This window comes from Podarcis raffonei, chromosome 7, assembly GCF_027172205.1.
Source record: "Podarcis raffonei isolate rPodRaf1 chromosome 7, rPodRaf1.pri, whole genome shotgun sequence".
Taxonomy (NCBI): Eukaryota; Metazoa; Chordata; class Lepidosauria; order Squamata; family Lacertidae; genus Podarcis; species Podarcis raffonei.
This window is the reverse complement of record NC_070608.1, coordinates 81,339,907-81,365,886: the sequence shown is the minus strand read 5'-3', so window position 1 is coordinate 81,365,886 and position 25,980 is coordinate 81,339,907. Positions and strand designations below refer to the sequence as shown.

At 43.6% G+C, this 25,980-nt stretch overlaps 1 protein-coding gene across 2 annotated transcripts in view; it reads right to left on the bottom strand.

Moving 5' to 3' along the window:
- Positions 1-40: 40 nt before the first annotated feature.
- CTNNAL1 (catenin alpha like 1) overlaps positions 41-25,980 on the bottom strand; it is a 58,541-nt gene continuing 32,601 nt past the window's right edge. The window contains exons 8-19 of one of the 2 annotated variants that reach the window (XM_053397193.1): positions 24,689-24,775; positions 22,882-23,040; positions 19,952-20,044; positions 17,118-17,268; positions 7,818-7,855; positions 6,787-6,837; positions 6,529-6,683; positions 4,272-4,320; positions 3,421-3,477; positions 3,151-3,270; positions 2,092-2,175; positions 41-1,997 (exon numbers count right to left, since the gene is read on the bottom strand). In XM_053397193.1, the coding sequence (XP_053253168.1) occupies positions 1,827-1,997; positions 2,092-2,175; positions 3,151-3,270; positions 3,421-3,477; positions 4,272-4,320; positions 6,529-6,683; positions 6,787-6,837; positions 7,818-7,855; positions 17,118-17,268; positions 19,952-20,044; positions 22,882-23,040; positions 24,689-24,775 (1,215 nt within the window). In that variant the 3' untranslated portion in view covers positions 41-1,826. The remainder of the gene's footprint in view (positions 1,998-2,091; positions 2,176-3,150; positions 3,271-3,420; positions 3,478-4,271; positions 4,321-6,528; positions 6,684-6,786; positions 6,838-7,817; positions 7,856-17,117; positions 17,269-19,951; positions 20,045-22,881; positions 23,041-24,688; positions 24,776-25,980) is intronic. The other variant, XM_053397194.1, reaches the window with a different exon arrangement.

The following is a 25,980-nucleotide window of genomic DNA, read 5'->3' as shown; positions in this document are numbered from 1 at the left end:
TGAGAATTTGTTCTTTTTCAGCGCAAGCAAGCAATTTAAAAAAAAAGCACTCTGAAGGTTTTTTTATTAACAAACTGTCAACTGAGTACTTAAATCTCCAGTGATATCAGTGGAACTTCAAGAGAACTTAATTTTGACTGTGGCATTTAAAGGGGGATTGCCAAAATACAACCGTGTTTCCAGTATCAACAGAAGTTTTGTTTACCTATAGTTTATCAGTTCACACTTAATAAAGTGAAGACTAAATCTTGACAGAGTGGCATCTATCTACCATTAACAAGTTTGTTATTTGGAAGAGTTTATTGTTCAAATGTACACCTGAGCGAAATATTGCGGATGGTAGCTAATGCAATGACTAGACACTCACTAGCTAATTCGGCCTTTTCAGTCACATGGTAATTTGAGTGGGATGCTTAACCTTTCTCCTCACTTGCCCCTTTTCTACACAACCAGCTTTTTGCCTCCGTTGAGAGTTCAGGATAGGACTGGCGTTGCAGAAGAAAAGAGGCAAGCAGGTGACAAGGACAGAAAATAAATGGCAGGGAAGCCCTTATTCCATACTTTGCACATCAGGGTAAAATGAGATTGGGAATTTTTGCCATTAAATGTCTAATTTTTATCCTAAGGTAAGAGAATAAAAAGGAGAAATTAACCACAGCCACATCAGTCATTGCCTAAGTTTCTCAGGTTTGCAGGACTCTAAATAGGGGTTGAATAATAGCGAGACTTCAGACCAGAGCACTTCAATAACTACAGCAAACATACATACATACATCTCAAACAAGAATGAAGAATGTTTAGTTTCTACAAAACAAGTAATGCCCTCTTTGTAGTGACTGGTTTTAACAGCTACAACTTATTTCCAAGTGGAATTATATAACCTTTGTTAGCTACCTAAAACTGAAGGATCAAATTTTACACTTAAAGCTGCAGTCCTAAGCTCACTCACTAGGGAGGGAAATCTCTCTAAACTCCCTGGGAGATATTTCTGATAAAATTGCTCAGAGCATACGACACAAATTTTACTGACTCTGTGTGAGCGTACTATAAAAACAAACAAGACAAACACAAGCTCTTAACTAGTTGGCTTCATCAGCACTAACGAAAACCTTTATTTTTAGCCTTGTAAGTTGGTAAATTTGGTGTTTTTGTTTTTTTTAAAAGAGTGAGGTTTTCAGAAGGCTTTTATCCTTAAAGCTTTCTTGTAACTAACAAATGCTTTCAGAAGATATCAGCAGCTTGGAGACTTTGGGACCAAATCTTGCCCTTAAAGAGACTGCCTGCCTCTTTCCCTTCCTCCTCTCAAGGTCAAAGTGGGATCTGTAGCAACAGAACCTGTTTGCAGGTCACTTTAGGAGGGAGGGGGATAGATTCTAGTCCCATCTGTTACTCCCTTTTCAAAAACACTCTTCCACAATACCTCTTTTCAGACCAGCGTCCTTAGTGGTGACTATTAAACAAACAACAAAATACCAGTAGTCCCCCCCCCCAATGTAGCATATCAAAAGACTATCCAGTTCATGTGCATAAAGATCTATAGCAGCATCTTTGGGGTTGTAGAGTAAGACATTCATAAATGCACGGGATTACAAAAATAGCGGTACATATTAACAGTGAACAAAAACATATTCATTTTACAAAAATATGCAGCCATTTAAAGCTGTGTGTCGCTTTTGTTAACTGCCAAGTACCATGACATCTATTAGATGTGAAAAGGTTACAAGAGGTTTTTCTATCCTGGTTTCACCTTTCTCAAAAGAAAGCAATTAGGAGAGGCTTAGTGTACAAACTCTCATATGGAAATCTTTTTGTTCCCAAAAAGCGCCTTAGAACGGTTTGTTCTCCAAAACACTGAGGTATGCTACGTGTTGTTCCAAGGACTTTATCCCAAAGGAGTCTGTTCTCCCAGCCAGGCCACCGCTTTCTCTTGCTACGGTCTGCAGGCCATTTTCTCTCCAGAGATGATGGGCTCTAAGATAGTCATTTCCTCCTCTGTGCTGCAATAAACGTAATTTATAAATACAAGTTGTTGCTCCATCCAGAAATGGGTTCTTTTTGCTACATTGAGATGATGTGTGCATGCCCACTCACCTTTCTTAGTAACCTGCAGCTAAGCGGAAGAACCTGGGCCAGCAGATCGAGACTATACTTTGCTTTGTGAATACACGCGTCCACCTAAACACAGAGTAAATCTGGGCATCACAAAAGAGTTCATGAACGCTGCCTGTGAAAATTGCTTTCGCCCTTTTATCAAACACATTTATTAGTGGCTCAAATTCCACTACGATTTATTCCCTCCACAGTCACCTTTTAAGGATAACGAGCGCAATCCAGTAGGAAGTTCTCCTGCACAAGCCTTAATTAAAGGAACAAGAATACAATAGCACACTTGCATGGTCCCAACTCTCTTAAACTGCTCTCTTGCAGGATTGAATTGGATTGAAAGGCTTTAATCAAAGAACTAGCTGTCTGGCTTTCAAGCAATGAACCGGTTACATTTTTTCAATGCCTTAAAGGTGATTTTTGCATTGTTTTTGGAGAGTCCTTAAAAAGGTAACCTCTCTCTTTTAAAAAATGCACAAATTTAAGACTGTGCACCATTTATTATTACTTTTGAGAAAGGAAAACAGGCATCTTTGTTTTCTTTATGGTTGGGAAGCAAGCAATATGCTGAATACTTTGTAGTGAGCTTAAAAAGAAGACATTCATGGTATCTGTGTTACATCAGACATCCTTTTAAAACAGGCCTGAGCATACATTCTACAAGGTGCTATTTCTTTCTACAAGGACCCCTATTTCTTTGTTGGAACAAGGAAACTTTTTGGAGCACCACATTTGTTTGTCTGGCTTGTCTGGCTACGATTTGTTTTTAAGCATCACCGTATAATTGTAAAGTGGCCTCCCAAGTTGAGACCTGGCTAATTTTAGCGACATAATAGCACCATACAACCTCTGCCTGCTCTATTCAACACACACAACTAAATAATATGTGTGATCCTCAACATTAGTCATACTCAAAGCAGGCTGATTTCACTGAGTCTACTCTCGGCATGACTAACATTAGGTTTTCTTCCTTCGACTACAAAAAAGAGAAGATTGAAAACGCAAGTTCATTTGGCAAAACTGTTGAAAATTTATTAAGAAGCTTACCTTTGTGAAAGTTGCAGTTTTACCCTGAACAGGGGTTTTGGCTGTTACCTGAAGCTGCTGATACGCAGGGACCATTTTGTCAATCTCCTGTAGAACCAATGGCTTGTCATCATCTTCCAGCTGAAACGAACACATAGATGCCTCTAAGATAGGAGAGCTAAACACAACGGAATTTATATAAGGGGAAAAGGCTAGAAACCAGGCATGGAAGCATCATGAACAGAAATTTTTTAACGCAACTTTTTTTCGCATTTGGAATTTGTACGGTACCTGATTAGAAAATTCAAGGAGTGCCGAGGCGAGCTTAAGTCCTTCTGCAGCAAAGGCCTAAGTCAGAAGGGGGAGAAGTTAAATGCAAACCTAAAGAACAGTCAACACAAGAGACGAGGGGAGGTCCTACTCTCAACAACAGGCCTAAAAACCTGTTGGTGATTGAACAAGTCAAATGCAGCTCAAAAGGAATACACTGTAAAATACTGTTGTTTAAGAGAGACAGCTCACTTAAAATAAATACACTGGTGTAAGAGAGAGAGTGTGTGTGTGTATTTAATAATACACCCACTGGCTGTCTGCAGTCCCCTCCCTTTTCCTTGTAGCCTATCCTGACCTGCAGACTCGAATAGACCTGCTCCAAGAGAGAAATGGAGGCACGGGTATATCCAGGATCACATGTCCATAGTTTGAACGATATATATATGGAAGGCAACACAGCAATATTCTTACTGTCTCCCACCAGAATAAAACTGGGAGGAAAGATTAAAAATCAGCTTGGGGGTGAATGAAGCAAGCCCCACTTCTCTTCTCCGCTCCAAAAATTACAATCAATACACAGTTCACATATACGGAAATCCTTTTAAAAAAACAAAAAACCCTCAAGATACATACAAATGTACTTATTAGATTTCCCCCACCTATAAATGATACCTAAGAGGAATAAGGTTTAGGGAAAATATTAACCTAGACAAAAAATGCTATATTCATTAGGCAACCCAAAAGCCCCATGGTTTAATTGCCCGGTGTTTTTGCTAACAGAACCTCACGTTGTTCCAGGAATTAATTAAAACATTTTGCTGACAGCATCTTGAAAGTAGTTTGCGAACTCTCTTTTGGTTGTTCATTACCTCTGACTGCTGAAATAAATCCTGAGTGGTTTTCAGCAGCCCTTCCCCTCTAAAGAAAAGAGAGAGAGAGAAAAATAATGATAATAACAATTCCAACACACTAAAGACAGTTTAATCTACAAAGGCCTGTGATAAGGGCTCTGGAGGGCTGGGGCAGAGAAGCTGAAGATTTTGTGCAGAGGTGGCCGACTTGTGGTCCTTCAGGTGTTGGATTGCAACTCTCACTATTCCTGGCTGGGACTGATTGGAGTTGCAAGTCGGACAACTTCTGGAGTTTCTCTATCTGTGCTTGAGTGGCCCAGAAAAGGCTCTGCGAAGGACAGAACAGCTCAATCTCTCGGTTCTGCTCCAGACTTGGGCATCGCTTTGGCTGAAGATACAGGAGCACAGTGATATTCTTTATCAAAACATCCCTCACGACATGAGAACGAGCTGTCTTTGCTGTAACTACATCAAGGGTACTTAACTTGAAGGTGCAAAGTAAGATTTCAACTAAGGGTGAAACATGGAAGGCCAGTGTAATGAGTTTTTTTTATATATAAAAAAAGTTTTTCCTGTCTTGCTAGTGTTCAGAAGAGGAAAGAGCAGTGACCTTAAAAATGCCAACCAGACACTTCTCAGACTTTGCTGATGGCTGCCTTCCCCAGGATACAAAACCAAGTACACATAAGTAGAGATGGGGGGGTCAGCAAGACAAGCTTTCTGGGATCTCTTTCAATGCTGCAGGAGGGGGGCAACTCTTAGATTATGGTTACCAGACATCCCCGTTTCCCGGGGACAGTCCCCGGCTTTACAAATCTGTCCCCGGAGAAAATCCGTCCCTGGAATGTCCCCGGATTTCATTTAATGTGTCCGGATTTATATTTTAAGTGTTGTAGATTTATTAGTAGGGAATGAATGCTGGGTGATTGGTTCCACAAACAAGACACATCATATGGGGAGTTCCGGCGAGGCAAAATGGCGGGTGTCACGGCAGCAGGCAGCTCCTGAAGCCAGCCAAAGCCAACTGCACTACCAGGCTGGCTCTGGGCTGCTGAGACTGCCACTGCCGGGGGGGGGGGGACCGGGGACGCCCGGCGCGTCAACTGGGGAAACCGCTGACACACACCCACACACCCCATGTGACCCAAATCGAGCTGGGAGTGAGAGCGTCCAGCCACCCGGCCAATGGCGCTCTAGGGCCAGTAAAAACCCCGGAGCTGATGTAGTGAGAAGGAGGAGAGGAGAAGGAAAAGGGAGACAGAGAAAGAGGAAGGAGAAAAAAGAGGGGAGCCCTGATCTTGCTGCGCCCCTGCCACTGAGGAGGAGAGCACCAGGAGGGCAAGGACACGTGGCCGAGCCCAGGCCTGACCCGAACCTACTCCATGGTGGCTAGCTCTCCAAGAGAGCAGGCTGAGGCCCAGAGGAAGGCCACGCGACAGAGGAGACTACAGAAGAGAATATATTACTTTATTTTTTTAAATTATTTTTTTCCTCTTTGTTGTTTTTTTTTAAAGTGTCCCTGGATTCTTTGGGGAAAAACTGGTAACCATATCTTAGGTGCAACTCAGCAGTCCCACAACATCCCCTACAACATTGCAAGAGATCCTAGGACCCACCTGACAGGACACTGTGGTATTTCATTAATGCCCCTAAAAAGCTTCTGTCCTAGGCAGCCGTTTCTGCAGCCAGATGGCTCGCGCTATACCTCAACACCAAAAAGCTGTAATGTATATATTTTTACACAGCATAATCACTGTACACGATGGCGCTTTTCAGGGCACTATGCTGAATATGCATCTGCTGCAAAAGGCACCACCGGTGCATTTAGCTCCCTTTGTCCCTTTATAGCATCAAAGTAGGGTTTGTGAAATATTATGACGTCCGCCATTCCCTTTCCCTGCCTGCCCACCAGCACTGTGGAGAAAAAGAACATTATAATCTGAGTCAAGTTCTAGGAGCTTTCACTCAATGATACAAGGGAGAAGGGAAGGGAATACAGTGGCCATTTTCACGTTCAGCCCCATGTTTAGTGTAATTTCTTGTTTAGCCTTCAAATTAACATGAGCAAAGAGAGGTCCCAGCCCCAAGGAAAATACAGTGTCAAGTTTGGCAAGGGAAGGGCAGAAAGATGAAGGCTAACAAGAATAGCTTCCTCAAACTGGTTCTCTTCAGAATATTCCTTCAAACCATGGTTTCTTCTTCAAACCATGGTTTCTTCTTCAAACCATTCTCTCCTTAATATTCCTCCCTCCCTCCCTGACCCTTTTGTTTTTACCTTGTAAATAAGAACATAGAATAGGCCATGCTAGACAGGCCTTGCCCATGCCGTACAATCTCGTTTTCAGGATCATCCCACTTCTCCATCTCAGAGTCGACGCGCGTTGTCAGTTTATGCAGTTCCAAGCCTAGTTTCCCAAGTTTCATTTGCTCCTGCAAGTGATAAAATTTACTTCCTTTTTGCTTAATACACCATTCAGCTTCACAACTACTGTACAGAAAAACTGTACCAGCGGATTAAGAAGTAGTATCTTACCTCACTATCAAGCCTGACTGGCTTTAAGGCTTTCATGTTTGCATTATGCTTCTGTTAAAAAAAGAAAAAGAAAAGGTTTACCAAATGGAATTTGCTTCCAGTGTTACTATTAATCCATCAAAGGGATGAATAATGGAGTCAACAGGTGAATTCCCAAGAATGTGTGCTGTTTTTCAATAAAGCTCTTCCCTACGACCCCAGACTCAAAATGATTGAATTCAGTGAAGGGTTATGTTGTTGGGTCAGTGTTGGAATGAACCAACTGCTGTTCTCCTTTCATGACTTCCTGCTTTTTAAAACCCCTTCCTTATGGGCTCACTGAACACAATAGAAGTGACCAATGTCTGTTGCTAACATTTCAGATTTTTAAATATGTGAGTAAGTCAGGCAGCTAGCACAAAACTGTCTGATTGGCAACAGTTCTCCAGGTTATGAAACAGAGTCTCCTATATCACCTGCGATTACATACTTCAGTAGGCAATGTCATGAACTGAACTACAGGGGTCTTAGGCCATGGGTAGGCAAACTAAGGCCCGGATCCGGCCCAATTGCCTTCTAAATCTGGCCCGCGGACGGTCCGGGAATGGGCGTGTTTTTACATGAGTAGAATGTGTGCTTTTATTTAAAATGCATCTCTGGGTTATTTGTGGGGCATATGAATTCGTTCATTTCCCACCAAAAAAATATTCCGGCCCCCCCACAAGGTCCGAGGGACAGTGGACCGGCCCCCTGCTGAAAAAGTTTGCTGACCCCTGTCTTAGGCAAAGCACTGCAGTTGAGAAGGTGGGGGAAAGGATTACCCAACTTTCTTTTTCGTTTAGTTACTGCTGCTTCCTCAAAGAAAACTACCTTCTATAGCCAGGATGGCAATATGAGGTTTTCATTAACCCTCTGAAAGGGGGCGAAAGAAAACTAGATTTTTAAAAATTAGAGTATGGTGGCAAATAAGGAGGAGGTATGTGGAATGGAGCAAATTAATTTTTAGTGCATGAAAAAAGGTAAATGCAGCAACCCCACAAAAGTGAACTTACCCCCGGCCTGGGCAGTGACAGGTACACACGCTTCTCTCCTAAGAACAACACATTAAAATTTGTCATGTAGCTTTCACGCACAACTCAGACGTATTCTTTCATTTCTTTAGGCTTAAAAAAAATATATTTTTAAAGAAAAGAGCTACCTACCTCTAACAATTCCTCTTCACGGATTCTGCCATGGCTTTCAGTATATAAAAGGGAAATTCTGCTACTGCTTAAATTTGATTCTTTGAAGACCTGGCACGGTGAGTAGGTGCCCTTCCTTTTCAACAACAGTCTTTCTAAAATCTTCTAATACCTTTCTGAATGCCCAAGGAGAGGGAGGGAACTATTTCATGGGGCAAAGAACGCCTACATCACACAAGCAAGTGCAGAAATGAGTTGGGAGTCTGCCTTTCTCCTGGTAATTTCTGATAGACCATCTCAGCTAGTTGTCTTTCCTGCTCTACATCAGAAGTTTTCAAGGAGGGGTGAGGTGGTTGTATGTCCACGGAAGCATTATTCAGAGGATTCTGATGGCACCTGGGTGGCCCAGAAAAGCTTGGCGTTCAAACCAGAAAAGTTTAAAACCACATCTAATTAACATCTGACCTGCTGTGAGTGTCACAGAATGGAGAGATCTGCTAGCAAAGACAACTGAATGTCATCCCCCAAGATGATTAAAAAATAGTATTTGGAGTGGCGTTATCTGGAGAGTTACAATCAGTGTTAGGATGCTAGTAAAATAGCTACCGTATTTTTCGCTCTATAAGACGCACCAGACCACAAGACGCACCTAGTTTTTGGAGGAGGAAAACAAGAAAAAACATATTCTGAATCTCAGAAGCCAGAACAGCAAGAGGGATTGCTGCGCAGTGAAAGCAGCAACCCCTCTTGCTGTTCTGGCTTCTGTGATAGCTGCGCAGCCTGCATTCACTCCATAAGACGCACAGACAATTCCCCTTACTTTTTAGGAGGGAAAAGTGAGTCTTATACAGCAAAAAATACGGTAGTTGACGCTTTATACTGGGATCCAGAAATGCTGGTTCTTGGTTCTTGGTACCTTGGTTCTCGAACGCCTTGTGACTCAAACGTTTTGGCTCACGAACGCTGCAAACCTGGAAGGAAGTGTTTCGGTTTGCGAACGTTCTTTGGAAGCCGAACGTCTGACACGGCTTCCGATTGAGTGCCGGAAGCTCCCGCAGCCAATCAGAAGCCGCGCTTTCGTTTTCAAACATCGAATGGACTTCCGGAATGGATTCCATTCAAGAACCAAGGTACGACTGTACTCCTTAAAAGTTTAGCCCCCAACGTGGCTGAGACATGCTTTCCAGGAGGTGCTCTATTAGAGAGGAAGGTTGGCATACACCCCTTCCAGGGCACAGATAATCTCATGTGCTACAAGCCCTCTGCACAAAGCCCATTCATGCCCAGAAAAAAGGAGAGGATCTGGAAGATCTGTGACATGATCTATCATCATCTGTGCAACAGAACGGAGGGCAGGCAGTGGAGCAAGTAAAGGAATTTGGTCTGCTGGACCAACCCATGTACAGAAGACTGGAGAGAATATCCCAGGCCATGCGATTCAGGTGTTGCTCTACTAGGTGGTAGATCTGCTCCACTTCCCAGTGGGGAAGAGTTGCGGTGGACCGTGTGGCCACCCACTCCCCACCGGGGGGCAGGGGACTTTGTCCCCTGTTGCCTGGGGGATCCCGGCCACGTCAGAGCCTGGCCAGCCAATCCGCTGGCTGGGGGGGCGTGGCCGGGGCCGTTTAAACAGAGGAGCGAGCCAGAGGACCTCCTCTTTGGCTCGCTTCCTGAATCACCCTCCCTCCCTCCCTATTTGCAGGTTACGCACTGGCCTTGCTATGGACTTCGGTTGGTTGCCTTGGTTGTCCGAGGAGCCTGGTAAGAATTTTTCCACTTGGCAAATTGGCACTGGCCACTTGGCTTTCGCCTACCTTGTAGCAATCATCACAACTTTGTTAGGGTTGCGGTTAGGCATTGTTTGACCTTGTGTAGGGGAGGAGAGGTGTGGCCATCACCTGCCCCTCCATGCTTAAGGGTATTCCGTTAAAGGAATCCAAGGGTGTTGATCTTGTCCGAAGCCCGGTTGGGGGGCTAAGGCCTTGACACGACCCCAATGGGAACACCAGGGAGAGCTTGAGTTGGTTCGCATCGACAGGGCTCCCCCTACCGGTGGCTTACCCTTACTGGACTTCCTGCACTAAGGGCAGGAGTCAAATATAGTTGGGTCCACTCAATGCCTAAGCCAATACCGCTCACATTTTGTAACTTCAATAAAGTTGTGGCCAAAATTTGCCCAATAACATAAACCTAATATCTGCGTCCTTGTGTGAGTTATTTCCAACGAGGGGGTGGCTGAGGCATGGCCACTGTGGCTGAGTCCAAAGATCAGTGCAGCTCAGTGTTCCAAGTACTTCGTGGTGCCTTCGCTCACCCCTGGCTACTGTCAATCAAAGGATGAGAGTCCCTCAACATGGTATGAGGAAAGGGCAGAATGTCTGGCAAAGGGAAAGCGGAGTGGAAAGATGGAAGTGGTTGAGACAGAGGAGGAAGCTGAGAAAGATTTCAACGGGTGGTGGCAGCCGAGGGAGTTGCGGAGTCGCTGCTGAAATAGAGCCCACGGCACTCCGGCTTCTCCCACGAAGGAAAGAAAACACAAATCAGATTGGAGCCAAGCAGTTCGTTGTAAAAATACACTTGGTTTATTAGAAAGTGTCCAGCACATTTTGATTGCTCTTCAGTCTTTAACCATCACCAAAAAGCAGAGAGCGTTTGCCTCGCAGACATCAAAAACATACCTTTCCCATCACATCCCACACGTTGTAAAGTGACAGCTTAAAAAATTACATTACTGTAAAAAATATAAAGTTTGTAAATTAAGGGGCAGGTGGAGGGGACTAGCCCGCTAAACTTTCAGTCCACTTAGTGTATAGGCTTAGCTATCTTCCTGACAAGAACAAACTGAAGTGTTAATTGCAACTTTAATTATTATCAAAGAAATTAAGGGATGTTTCCTCCTGTTATCTAGAATGCCACTATTGGGTTGTTGTTGTTGTTCTCTAGCAATGGCGAAGGCAGGCTCAATTTTGTGATAAAAGAATTCAGAGAACACCCAGGAAGTTTATGTTGTATAAATCCACAGGGTGAAATATTTTGCTCTGTCAATGAACATAAATTTGTTCTTTTAGAAACAAACACCAAGCCACAACAACCCAATTTAATATGCTGAATTGGAAACTAATGCCAGCTGCTGCTTTCAAGATAAAAGCCATATTGACCTGGTTAAACACATTCAATCCCATTAATCTGAATGGGAAAATTAAGACACGTGCTGAAAACCACCCTTAAGAAGTCAATGGGACTTAAAAGCGTTTCACTTTGGCAGTGCTATGTCCTCTGCTGTGTTTGAATCCAGCTTTCTCCTAGTGCTGACTTGCTGCAGCTTCCAACAAGGCCAGATAACGTTATTCATACTAAGTTTAAACTAAGAATCAGAGCTACGTTGTAGGTCCTAGCCACAACATAATTTGGCTGATAAACAAATACATGAAACAAACAATTCATAAGGAGGGAGAGGAAGGGTGTTACATTACATTCTTTCAAGACAAATTTGCTATGCAAGCCTAATTTAGGTCCTCACCCCGTGGTACTTATTAATTCCGCCACATGATATATAATTGGCAGGCCAACTAACAGGTTCAATTCGATTCAACAAATCAGGGTTGGGTAGCAACGTTGTTGAGCAACAACTCCAACCATCACTGGGTTTTGGCCATGCTGGTTGGACTACAACATTATCTAGATGACCATGGATCTAAACCATTTTTAAGATGACTGTGGCCAAGCCTGTATGAGCCTCAGATACAATCCCTCCTTTCCTAGGAGCAAGAAGAGAAGAGATATTCCATTTTCACTTTAGAGAAAAGCATAGTTCCCTGTTGCTTTCAAACTCAGGAGGCTGTGCTATGGTCTAACCGCAGTTAGTTAAAACAAACCAGAGCCAGTTGTGGTTTTAGAAAGCAGTTTGTATGCATTAACTGGCTTTGACAACCCATACACATCAAAGAACTGTGGTTTGTCCTAAAGTGGGAACAGAAGCTTTCTCTCTCCATCTCTCAGATGTTATGTGGGGAGTGGGAATGAGCAAGACGAAGTCTCATGTAGCTCATTCACAATAATCTTTGATAGGCTGAACCAGGTCCCTGTAGAATTTGCGAGATGGAAGTGCTGCAAGTTAATTTTCCTCCTTCAATATTTACATAATAAATTGGTTCTGTGGATTTTCTTTTAAGCATGTGACAACTTGTGGATGTTGCCAAATGGGGACACATACACACGACTCTATATTACCCTGCAAATACAGAGGGGAAGGGCATAAATCACGCCCAGGTTCAAGTTTTGCATTGAATTTTTCCTTGAATGCCAAGTAATCACTTTGCTCCGGTAGGAAAAGTCAAAAGGTTGCAAATTGGTTTAGATTTCTACCCCTCTCCTCCATTCTCCTTGAGGGCAAAATTTAGGCCATTTCATAAATGCACAAAAAATATAACTGCATAGTATGTAATATTTTCTAAGTTTGCTATGAAATTATAGCAAACATTCCATTGGCAATTTCATACAATATAATTTAAAGTGCAACAACATTGTACCAATATGGAAAGTTTAAGGGCATTTAGGCATTACTCACTCCTAAACTGGAGAGGTGTGCTTTGGGTTTAGAAAGAAAACTGATATTCCCTTCTTCTAGGGCAGGCATGGCCAAACTTGGCCCTCCAGCTGTTTTGGGACTACAACTCCCACCATCCCTAGCTAACAGAACCAGTCGTCAGGGATGATGGGAACTGTAGTCCCAAAACAGCTGGAGGGCCAAGTCTGGCCATGCCTGTTCAAGGGCAATGTGCATCTGAGTCAGCTGGGACAAATCAAATGCTTAGACCTGCTTCAAATTTTAAGCAAAAATTGTGCTTGTTACTGTTTCTGCCCACAGAAAACACATAAAGTATGAAATAGTCCCTATAGCCATGGGAAGCAGGATTTGACCGGTCACATTTTTCTTGTGTGCTCACTGCAGAGTTAGGAGACACAACATCTTGTCCTTTACACTTTGAGCCTCAGTCCATTAAGATTCAGACTGAAATTAATGGAACTTAAATATGAATATATTAACTTTCCCCACTGATTTCAGTGGAACCTCAACACGACCAATTCTCTCTGTGGATTGCAGCCATTGCGTTCGACATAGGAAAACACTACTCGGGATTTGATGAAGAGTCAATAATTCCAACAGAAATCTGATTCTATGGTTCGGAAATAGTTCCTTCCACCTAAAAGACAGGGATCATCAGGGGGTGTTAAGTATCTAGCATTGCCTCTGCGGACTATGATTAGTTTTCTTGATGTGACTTCCAACAGTTTCAGAACTACAATGTTAGATCCCAACAGATGGAACCAAGGCAGCAAAAGGACAAAATAGAAGCTTGTCCCGAATGTGCTTCTGGTTCTTTTAAATATACTTCAGGAATAGACATGAGACAAAACAGGTGAAAGAGGAACACAATCTCCTGCTCACTATGTCATATCCAAACAGTACTCACTCATATTCCTCAAGCCATTTCTTTTTCTTTTGTAGATATCTATTTGATCTAATGGCCCACCATGGGATAAACAGGAATAGATACCCATTTAAGAAGGATCGGGGAAAACTGCTCCCACTGTTAGCAAGCAAAGCATGCATAATGACAAATGGCTGTTTTGCAGCACTAGCCAGCCAGATTGGGTAATGCACAGTTCTTCTTTCAAACCAAACTTCCAAGCAGGACATCAAAGTGTCCTCCTGCCTGGACAAGATCAATCATTATGCTAAGGATGCAAGAGAGCTCTGCTGTAGAGAACTTAACTGGGAGCTTCGGAAAAGGGCTATATGCACAAAGGGAATAATTTTGGCAGGTTGCAACTGCTTGCCCTGCAGCTGTAAAGGTAAAGGTAAAGGGACCCCTGACCATTAGATCCAGTCGTGACCGACTCTGGGGTTGCGGCGCTCATTTCGCGTTACAGGCCGAGGGAGCCGGCATGCAGCTTCCGGGTCATGTGGCCAGCATGACTAAGCCGCTTCTGGCAAACCAGAGCAGTGCACAGAAACGCCGTTTACCTTCCCGCTGGAGTGGTACCTATTTATCTATTTGCACTTTGACGTGCTTTCGAACTGCTAGGTTGGCAGGAGCAGGGACCGAACAACAGGAGCTCACCCTGTTGCGGGGATTTGAACCACCGACCTTCTGATCGGCAAGTCCTAGGCTCTGTGGTTTAACCCACTGCGCCACCCGCGTCCCTTCCTGCAGCTGTAGTGCTGCAGAAAAGCTGCACTTGCTGAAATTCTTCTTCTACGGAACTGCTAAGGCATCCTGCCCTACAGCAACCTAGGAGGAAGCCTACTTGTATTTGTCACTATGGGTGAAGGCTGATGTAGTATTGAAGCAGAAGCTACAATTGGATCTTCTCCATTGCTGTGAACTCTGTTTCTATATGGCTTCTGCTTCCAGCCACACTTCACAGTTCCTATACCTTCACAGGTATACAAGAAGAAGAGTTTGGATTTGATATCCCGCTTTATCACTACCCTAAGGAGTCTCAAAGCGGCTAACATTCTCCTTTCCCTTCCTCCCCCACAACAAACACTCTGTGAGGTGAGTGGGGCTGAGAGACTTCAGAGAAGTGTGACTAGCCCAAAGTCACCCAGCGGCTGCATGTGGAGGAGCGGAGATGCGAACCTGGTTCACCAGATTACGAGTCTACCGCTTTTAACCACTACACCACACTGGCTCTCTAATATACAAGTCCAAGATAGTCAGGATATACAAGTCCAAGATAGTCAGGACCAGTGCTTTTTTTTCTTCTTCTAAAAAATGTTTAGGGGTACTCTCATTTTGACTCAAGAAAACCACCATTTTATAGTTCAAATCGGGAAAAATAAATACAGTAAATGGACAAAAGTACAAAGATTCACAAAATGTTTAGGGGTATGCATCCCCCCCCAGAAAGAAAAAGGACTGGTTAGGACACTTGTAGATCTTGGCCCTTCTAGCAGAAATGCAATAGGAAACTGGGGAGGATAAAAGACTAAACACAGACTTCCCCTTTGGCACTCTGCAGTAAAAGCTACCATTGTATGTCGGGTTTTGCTCTAATATCAAACCTAATTTCTTTGCCCTGAGTTTTCCATAAAACACGCAACTGAATCAATATATCAAATGCTACATCTCTATAAAATGAAGTGTGGCACAATTCAATGGGGCTGTGGTGAAACCCTCCATAAAACTGAAAAGCTGGAATTAAACTTATCTGAAGAAAATTAAAATTATGCTTAGAAATGAGAAGTCTCTTGATAAATTAACACTGCACAACGCCCCGGGCAAGACATTAAGAGAGAGATTTGCTCTTTCACAGTTTCTTTTCTACATGCCATACAAATACCAGGTGACTTACCCACCACAGAAAATAGGCCAAAAGTTGAGTAGAGTCATCAGAGATCCCATCCGAGCAGAAAGGATAGCAGTTTAAAAATCAAATAGCTACATTCACTACATTGTGGAGCGAACAGAATGAGAGCAGACAGTACAGAAATAAAAGGGTGTTTCTTTTTCAAGAACACTGGACAGTTTAGGTCAGACAGAAAGAAAGAAAGAAAGGCGTCTCTTTACAACCCCCTCGCAAAAATATATATATAAATGTTTCCATTGTTTTGTATTACTAAGCATTTCCTGAAATTAATGCTTGAAAGTTTATTGCTGCATCTCCATAAAGAGCAAAACCTATAAAGTACTCTCACTGTATAACATTTATCCCTCTAAAATAGTGGTTTTCAAACTATAATACCCGGGAGCTCTTTTAAAGGTTTATCAGGGCTCCTCAGTGTTGGACAAGCTACTTTAAAAAGCCTTCCTTGCAAAACGCAGCCTTGGGAGAAACTGCAGGGTACATCATACAATATAACCCTAATTAACAGGGAGCAATTGCTAGGCCCAAGAAGTGAAAATGCACCCAGGAACATCCCCCAGAATCCTATGCAATGTGAGGGGGTTCCAAGGCGGACAAGCAGGGGCTCCTCAGTTGTCCAATCAAAAGAGAAAGGGTTCCTTGAGGTGCGAAGCTCGAAATCACTTCTTTTAAAGCATTAACTGTGAGCATGATCACGCCAGACTTATGGAACGCTCCTTGTCAGATTCAAGGAACCCCGAATTTACAAAAGGCTCAATCTCAAAATCATACTCGTTAGCCTGGTTTGCACATGAACAACAAACCACGGCTAGAATTATGAGCTGCAGTGAGCCTAAGATTTGCGTACCACCCACTCCCTGTTGGTGCAGCTGCAAGGAGGAGGCCAAAAGTTTCCACTTCTGTCCAAACCGTAAATTTTGTTAACTATGTTTAGTGAAAGCAAGTCAGCTTTATAAGCTATGGGTTCGGAGCTGGCTTTGCTCACACTAACCATTACATATCTTTCAGTACCAGGCAAAAATGTTTCTCTATAACCAGGACTTTGGAAAGGGGTTATTGGTCTGTTTTTATATATTTTGTGTTCTCATTTTGTATATTGTGAACCACCCTGTGATCTTCAGATGAACATACGTATTTATATACCATCATCATCATCACCATAGCTAAAACTAAATGCAGTCTCCCCACATACGGACATCATAAAAAGCTCTAAAGCAGATATGAAAATCTTTTAAGCTGCTCCTTCGAGCCACACAAGGGGAGCAGGGAGCGTGTTGAGACCATGGTTCCCTGCAACTCGTCCTCATAAGACTAAACCATGGTTTAGCGCTACGTGCTAGCCCAGCCAATCTTTCCCTGAAAAGGTGAAACCAGACTGATTCAGCGTGACTATCTAGAGTTATTATTTAGCTACTTCACACTAGCACAGCATCATGGGTACTCCAAAGTTTGCTGGGCTAATAAATGCAATAGTAAATTACGTGTTTCTAAACACTTAGTGGACATACGCCAAGAAGCTCTGCCAACTGGGCCTCCATGTCAATTTATCTGCTGCTTTTGGAGCTGCGTATTTGCTCTGCAGGATTTATAATTTGCAACGTAGCAAATATGAAGGTACCTATGGAGCTGCGTAAAATGTTAAGTGACTTCAAGTTGTCCTTTGTTGACCTTATAAAGGATTCAACTTAGATCCTCAAAACCATCTTGCATAGAGTACTCAGAATACGCGTGTGCTGTAAGTTGGGAGCTTGTATTTAAGGACAGCAGGTTGTCTGCATCTAAGAACAGCTCTCTCACCTCGTCTTCCTTCAAACACATCACTGATTTCTCTTAAGAGCAAGGACATGTCAGTCAGCTGGGACTCCCAGGCTTCGCAGAACACATCCAGATTTTCTTTTGCAATCTTGCTGGAAGGATGCAACGTCAGGGTTTCTGCAGCAGAAATTATCTGAAGGAAACAAAGCGGATCTTGCCATGTAACCAGAAATTGCTAATCAGCATCCACCCCCAGAGGCGAAGAATAAACAGCCTCTCATTTGTATTTAAAAAGGGCCGCTGTAGCATTTGCCTGGCAAAGCTTTGCAAACACTAAGGGCATTCATTGGGAGCACATTGTGCAAAACTGTTCTGAACAAACAGCTTTCTTAAATTGAGCGAACTGAGAAAAACCACTTAATATAATTAATCACGACAATTTCACAGATTATTGTTAATTTACATAATACATTCATATTAAAGGCAAAAAAAGTTCACCGAAATTGGTAGAACGTCTGTAAGAAGAGCTTTATCACATCACAGATGTGCAGTATTGCAGATGTGAGCCCAGATGTTGTGCCCAGTAAACTATACTGCATCTGTGGAACACTGGTTACTAAAAATGATCCTAACACAAACATTCCCTTTTGTCCCAAAGCAATTTTGCTACTCAAGATGTTCATGAAATCCATCTAATATGGAATTCACATAGAATTTAGCACAGAGGATTTGCAGCAAAGACAACTTGCCAACGCTTTGGATAGAAAGCAGTATCAGGATACATGAGCCAATGGTCTGATTGGTGTAAAGTAGCCTCATTTATTCAGAGCAAGTCTAAATTCTGGCCTTCGACTATGGTCCAGTACAGATATTAACAATAAACTACAGTCTGTGAATCAGGAACTAGCTTGGATATGTATTCTTTCTCCTCTCTGTGGAGAGAATTCTCTGTGGGTGTTAACCGCAAAATGACTATAACACTGAAGAAAATCATTCCAAAGGGTTATACCACCAGTACTTGACCCCAGCAAAATCAAATTAGATTAATAAAAGTGGGATTGGGTCAGTGCTGAAAGTGTTATGCTTTGCAAAGGATGTCGTGTGTTCAGAGTAGTGATGTGAGGTGAGAATATTCTCCGGAGAATATTCTCCACAAACTGTAAATTCTAATGTAAGAACCAGTTTTACAACCCACATTAAAAAAATCTAGTGAACAGTAAGTCAAGCTGTGATACCGCCAGTTTAAGTAATGAAGAATGATTTTTTTAAAAATCCAGTTACATTACTGGGCATTGTGACATTCACCACTGGCAGTTCTGAAAAGTGAGCTACAGAAAACATTTTTTTTTTTTTAGTTTTAAAAATGCTATTCATTTAATTTGATGAACATTTGAATTCGTATGTATTTCAGCTACATGCAATAGCCTTTTTTCTATTTTGGTGTGATCTTATTCTTAACAATTCTATACCCTTGGCCATACAGTGTCATTTATTTATTTTATTTTGTTACAGAAAGTAGCTTTAATGCTTTATACACTTAAAATACCTAGGCCTATACAATTATGTGTAACAGCATGTGAAGTGGCCTTGATTTAAACAGTTGACATTTCTATATTTTTATTTAGTGCCAGTAACTGGTTTTTGCAGTGTCATTCAATGGTAGAAGGTGCCATTTACCTGAGATTGACATACTGAAATATATTGTCATATAATGATAATATATTTAATGTTAATGGCTTCTTTTTTATATGTATGCATATAGTTTTGTTCATCAAGCTGTGTTTTAGTTATTAAGTGTTAGAGCTATTAGAAGCACAAGATAGCCTATTACTGAATCTACTCGTATCAAACCTTAACATGCCAATTGTATTTTTTGACTTGTCCTATAACATGTACGTGTTCTAACGGAAGAATAAAATATGATTTAGCTACTGAGTTTCCTTATACCAAACCTTAACATGACAATTAATGGTGCCATCACCTTAGAATGGTTCAAAGTGCATTAAAATTATATCATTTTCAATGCATTGAAATGAATATTCTCCTATTTTAAGTGAAAATTCTCTAATATTCTCATTAAACGAGAATATTCTTCAAAGGATTATTCTTGAGAATTTAACATCACTAGTTCGGAGTGCCAAGAGCGGGAATGGAATCTGTTCACAGCTGCAAAGGTGCTCTCTGCTAGTTTCCTTCACAAAGGACGCCGCTTAAAAATATGGCATACTATACGAAAGGAACTAAGAGATAGTGAAATAGAAGAAGAGATATTAAATTGGTCTCCGTTTGTAAAGTCCATGTAGACTGGGAGTAATACTGATCCACATTAATACAGTGGTACCCTTGGGTTACATACACTTCAGGTTACATACGCTTCAGGTTAGAGACTCCGCTAACCCAGAAATATTACCTCAGGTTAAGAACTTTGCTTCAGGATGAGAACAGAAATCGTGCGGCGGCAGCAGGAGGCCCCATTAGCTAAAGTGGTGCTTCAGGTTAAGAACAGTTTCAGGTTAAGAACAGTCCTTCAGAACGAATTAAGTACGTAACCAGAGGTACCACTGTATAAATCCATTTAATTTGATCTGCTAGGTGAAGGAAATCAGCTTGAATGTGTAATAACTGACGAGCAGGTGGACTGATTAAAAGGTAACATCAGAACTCATCAATTTGATACAGGAAAAATAATAATCTGTAGCAGCAATAGAGGCTAAGCTGTTGCTAGTGGTCATCACCCAAAAGCTTATGGCACAGCAGTTCAATGCCTCCTAGCTGTGCTGTTTCTAAAGCGGGATGTGTTCAAAATGAGATACCGCAAGCACACGTCTGCCTTGAAAGCATCTCTTTCAACACCGCAAGGTAAAAATGACACCTACCTGAGGCCCCGTCACGTGAAAAGTGTCTTCTGCATGTAGACAAGTAATTTCGAGCGGCTCTGTTCCGGAGACATGCCTCAATAAATGGCATATCTAGGAAACGAAGCAGGAAAACCCACCTACCAATTATGGGATTGTTATGGAAAGACAACGTAAAAATTACATTGGTGCCAAATGAAAGCTTTTAGAACTCAGAAACTGCTGATGGTAACCTGGATCTCTGCTGAACAGCTAAAAAGCTAAGGGGAAAGGAGCAATGATTGACTTCCCTGCCCCTCCATCACTTGTCTCCTGAACTCTGTTCCCCTAGACCTTTCTCTTTGCCTCAGCTAGTGCAAATGTGCAGCTGGGTAGCCAGGTGAAAGGCTAATCTTAAAGGTAAAGGTAAAGGGACCCCTGACCATTAGGTCCAGTCGTGACCGACTCTGGGGTTGTGGCGCTCATCTCGCTCTATAGGCCGAGGGAGCCGGCGTACAGCTTCCGGGTCATGTGGCCAGCAGGACTAAGCTGCTTCTGGCAAACCAGAGCAGCACACAGAAACGCCGTTTACCTTCCCGCCAGAGCGGTCCCTATTTATCTACTTGCACTTTGACGTGCTTTCGAACTGCTAGGTTGGCAGGAGAAGGGACTAAGCAACAGGAGCTCACCCCGTCGCAGGGATTCGAACCGCCGACCTTCTGATCAGCAAGTCCTAGGCTCTGTGGTTTAACCCACAGCGCCACCCACGTCCCAAGGCTAATCTTATCTGTCTCCAATTCTCTCTGTTATCCTCCTGCTCCTTAGACATTTGACAGAGATCCAGCATGCGATTCCAGCTTGGCCCCTGAACATGCTTAGCATCCCTGCATTGCAATAGATTGTTCTAGATGACCCCTTCCAACTTTACAATTCTATGATGCTCCCACTGAAATCGGTAGCACTGGAAGCTTGGCTAGAGTGGCCCCACAGTCATTTTGCACAGTGTTGATTCTAGAGCCATAATACACTGAGGTCAGAAACTAGCTCACTACAGCAGCACTTTGTAGAACAAGGCAGAGGGGCAGCATATATAAAAGAAACGCTCCCCTACTAAGGTGACCCACCTACAAGGTCTGTTGCCCCATATGAGATTTCCCCTTTCAACTCTAAGGGTGCTAACAGAGGTGGTAGCTCCTAGGAAGCCACGTCTGGACCAGGAACATACCCTAAGAACATGATTTGCAACTCTGATATGCATTACAAGAGGCAGCAACAGCTACCAGCATAGCGCGTTCTCCCTCCACTGTCAGAATGTGCAAAGGACCCCTGGACAGTTAAGCCCAGTCAAAGGCGACTATGGGGTTGTGGTGCTCATCTCGCTTTCAGGCCGAGGGAGCCGGCATTTGTCCACAGACAGCTTTCCAGGTCACGTGGCCAGCAGGACTAAACCACTTCTGGTGCAACGGAACACTGTGATGGAAACCAGAGCGCATGGAATAATAATAATAATAATAATAATAATAATAATAATAATAATAATAATTTATACCCCGCCCATCTAGCTGGGCTTCCCCAGCCACTCTGGGCAGCTTCCAAAAAAATATTAAAATACTGTAATACATCAAACATTAAAAGCTTCTCTAAACAGGGCTGCCTTCAGATGTCTTCTAAAAGTCTGGTAGTTGTTGTTCTTTTTGACATCTGGTGGGAGGGCATTCCACAGGGAGGGCACCACTACCGAGAAGGCCCTCTGCCTGGTTCCCTGTAACTTGGCTTCTCGCAGTGAGGGAACCGCCAGAAGGCCCTCAGTGCTGGACCTCAGCGTCCGGGCAGAATGATGGGGGTGGAGACGCTTCTTCAGATATACTGGACCGAGGCTGTTTAGGGCTTTAAAGGTCAGCACCAACACTTTGAATTGTGCTTGGAAACGTACTGGGAGCCAATGTAGGTATTTCTACATTGTTTACCTTCCCGTCGGAGTGGTATCTATTTATCTACTTGCTGCTTATCGTGCTTTCAAACTGCTAGGTGGGCAGGAGCTGGGACTGAGCAATGGGAGCTCACCCTGTCACGGAATTCGAACCGCTGACCTTCTGATCGGCAAACCCAAGAGGCTCAGTGGTTTACACCACAGCGCCACCTGTGTCCAGCTGTCAGAATGTGTATGCCTTGTGAGGGCCAGTTGCTCAGAATCACACGTAGGGAGGGTGTTGTTGCGCTCAAGGCCTGCTTGTTAGGCATTCCAAAGGCATCTGTTTGGCCACTGTGAGACCACAATAGTGGACTAGGTGAGCCACTGGCCTAATGCTGTGGCCGAAAGAAAAAGTTGGGGAGAACCACTGGCCTAATACAAGGCTCCTATTACTTTTATTTTAACGCTGTGCTATATATGTTAGGGATGCGGGTGGCGCTGTGGGTTAAACCACAGAGCCTAGGGCTTGCCGATCAGAAGGTCGGCGGTTCGAATCCCTGTGACGGGGTGAGCTCCCGTTGCTCGGTCCCTACTCCTGCCAACCTAGCAGTTTGAAAGCATGTCAAAGTGCAAGTAGTTAAATAGATACCACGCTGGCAGGAAGGTAAATGGCGTTTCCGTGTGCTGCTCTGGTTCGCCAGAAGCGGTTTAGTCATGCTGGCCACATGATCCAGAAGCTGTACGCCGGCTCCCTCGGCCAATAAAGTGAGATGAGCGCCGCAACCCCAGAGTCGGTCACGACTGGACCTAATGTTAATGTGCTCCCCTATACCTGAATCCAGGCAAAGCACAGAACAGGCAAACTTGAGTACCGTGGTACTGCAAGGCCTAACAGCCTAGTCAACTGATGCCCCAACCCTGGGGTGTGGGGGCATGTGTGTGGAGTCGGAACCTGCATAAATTTCACAGGTGTGCCCCAAACCGACAAAAACTCAAGACCGCTTTAAATCTTAATATTAAAGCATTTTTGAACATGTTCATGAACACGGCGCCAACTTACTTCAATCAACTGTTCTTTCTGTTCAGAGAGCTTACAGCTGTGTTCTGCAACAGCCTCTATGTTTCCTTCTGTCCCGCAGATCTTCAAAGCTTTCAAAACAAGGTGGTCAGAATGGTATTTTATCACGTCTGCTGCGACAGATGTTGCTGCACTGTGAAGCTTTGATATATATATTGGGGGGGGGGGGGAGGAGAAGAAACAAACAAACACAAACACAAACCAGTAGGTTACAACACCAGATTGCCTGTGGTGGACAATTCAGAGCAAATTAAGACTGGGCGAGATGTACAAAGCTTCCATCATTACGTATCATTCTTTTTCCCTCATCACAAAAAAAAGAATTAAAGAATTGCAATCAGTATCACAGAGCATGGAGATGTTTGCCCGACCTCCCGGAGTTGTTGCTGGCTACCCAGAAGCTTAGGGGTGAGGCAGCAGTGCATTGGGGACATTGTTGTGCCCGCACAACAGCAGGAACACTGGATTGGCTCCACCAGAGCACTTGTGCTGAGCTGCCTTCCCCACCGAACCATCCCTCCCAGTCAGCAGCAGCAGCAACTCACCTCCCAGGTCAGTTAAGCATCTCCAACCCAACCTTCCCTCCATTACTGGTAGTTGTGTTGAACTGTAAAGCGATGTGTCTTATTTTTCCATGCATATGTCTAGCTGTGCTTCCTAAGTGGGCTCAGAGCAGCTTACCTGGGGCTCCCAGAAACACCCTGACCAGCACTTAGGTTCAATAATGCCACAGCTCAAGGTGCTACCAGAGCACTGACTGGGCAATAAACTACATAAGAAGAATGAACCCGAGCCATGCCAGGCCGAATTCTAAAATATTACTTAGCAATGTGTGTTCTTGTATTCAGGTCATGCTAGCAGGCTTCTACACAGGTAATTACTTCAAGATAACCTCACAATATAAACTAAAAAAATTCCTTCCAGTAGCACCTTAGAGACCAACTACCGTATTTTTCGCTCTATAGGACACACTTTTTCCCCTCCAAAAATTAAGGGGAAATGTGTGTGCGTCCTATGGAGCAAATGCAGGTTCCTTGGCTTCAGCGATAGCAACGCGAAGCCTCCAAAGCGCAGAGGGAGCGCTCCCTCTGTGCTGCTTTCGCTGAAGCCTGGAGAGCGAGAGGGGTCGGTGCGCACCAACCCCTCTCGCTCTCCAGGCTTCAGGGATAGCCGCCTGAAGCCTGCGGAGCGCAGCGCGAATTCCCGCTGCGCTCCACAGGCTTCAGGTTCCTTTCACAAGACTCTCCTGGCTTCAGCAGAGAGGGAGAGCTGCGCAGCGCCCCCTCAGCCAAGCAGGAGGAGAAATGGAAGGGGTTCCATTTCTCCTGCTGTTTCACTGAAGGGGCGCTGAGCAGAAAGGGGGAGAATTATTTTTTTTCTTGTTCTCCCCCTCTAAAACAATGTGCGTCCTATGGTCCGGTGCGTCCTATAGAGTGAAAAATACAGTAAGTTTGTTATTAATATGAGCTTTCGTGTGCCTGCACACTTCTTCAGATACTTTTTCGTGTGCATGCACATGAAAGCTCATACAAATAATAAACTTAGGTGGTCTCTAAGGTGCTATTGGAAGGAATTTTTTTATTTTGTTTCGACTACAGCAGACCAACATGGCTACCTACCTATATCTTGCAATATAAAAAAAGGTTCAAGTGGTAGATTCAATTAGTTGGAACTACCATCACATGATTATATATCTGCTGAACCAAGGATTTGTTTTTCAGAAAGTTACACGTATCAAAGCCCAAGAAGCGCCCGAAATTTACTGCAGATTGTACTGAATTGCACTTACTTCTCTCTGAAGCTCGGTCATACACTGACACATTTTTAATATCGCTACTTCCAGGTCTTCCGTGACATCCTTTTTCCTCTGACTTTGCTGAAGAGAAACAATTCCCAATCCCGCAGGATGGGTTTTTAGGCAATTTGGTCGTTTAAACAATTCACCGTCATAATCATAATTCAAACATGGGTTTGCAAGTAAAAGGTGCAGCCCTGTGCATACTGATTTGGAAGTTAAGCTCCCTGAACAAAGTGAGACTTTTCTTTGGAGTAAGCAGGGACAGGGATTCCTGCATAATAATAATAATAGTTTATTATTTATACCCTGCCCATCTGGCTGAGTTTCCCCAGCCACTCTGGGCGGCTTCCAATCGAGTGTTAAAAACAATACAGCATTAAATATTAAAAACCTCCCTAAACCCTCAGGGTCTCTTCTAACTCTACAATTCCATGATACTAGGGTTCGACTATATACGTTCTGCTTTTTCCGGCATGCTTCTCTGTCACAGAATTAAAGATACAGAGCAATCCACTTTGCTTCTGTTAGACAAGAATTTGTTAGCCAGTCCTGACCATGTGATTTGTTTGTTGTGTTAAAAACAAGGTAAAACCCTGGATGGTTAAGTCCAGTCAAAGGCGACTATGGGGTTGCGGCGCTCATCTCGCTTTCAGGCCGAGGGAGCCGACGTTTGTCCACAGACAGCTTTCCAGGTCATGTGGCCAGCAGGACTAAACCACTCCTGGCACAACGGGACACTGTGACGGAAACCAGAGCACATGGAAATGTCGTTTACCTTCCCGTCACAGCAGTACCAATTTATCTACTTGCACTGGTGTGCTTCCGAACTGTTAGGTTGACAGGAACTGGGACAGCAACGGGAGCTCACCCCGTAGCGGGGATTTGAACCACCGACCTTCTGATCGGCAAGCCCAAGAGGCTCAGTGGTTTAGACCACAGCGCCACTCGCGTCCCTTCTGTTTGTTGTGTATGTCAGTGCAGCATAAAAGGTACGCGTCCTGGAAACCCATGACATTATGTGCATGAGTGACCTTGGGCTACTTGCTCTCTTATCCAAACCTACCCTGCAGGGTTTCTCTGAAATGACAGATTGGGGAAGAAACAGACTATGTGTACTTACTGGAGGTGTGGCCCACAGTCCATTGGTAAAATAGTAAAAAGTAAACAAAAACATTTATAAAATGAAAGATCGCTCTACGTTCCGCAGTCCCCGCTCCCAGTCCAATGAGGAATCAACCCCCTGTGCAAACTAACCTAGGGGTAAGCTCAATTCAAACATGATT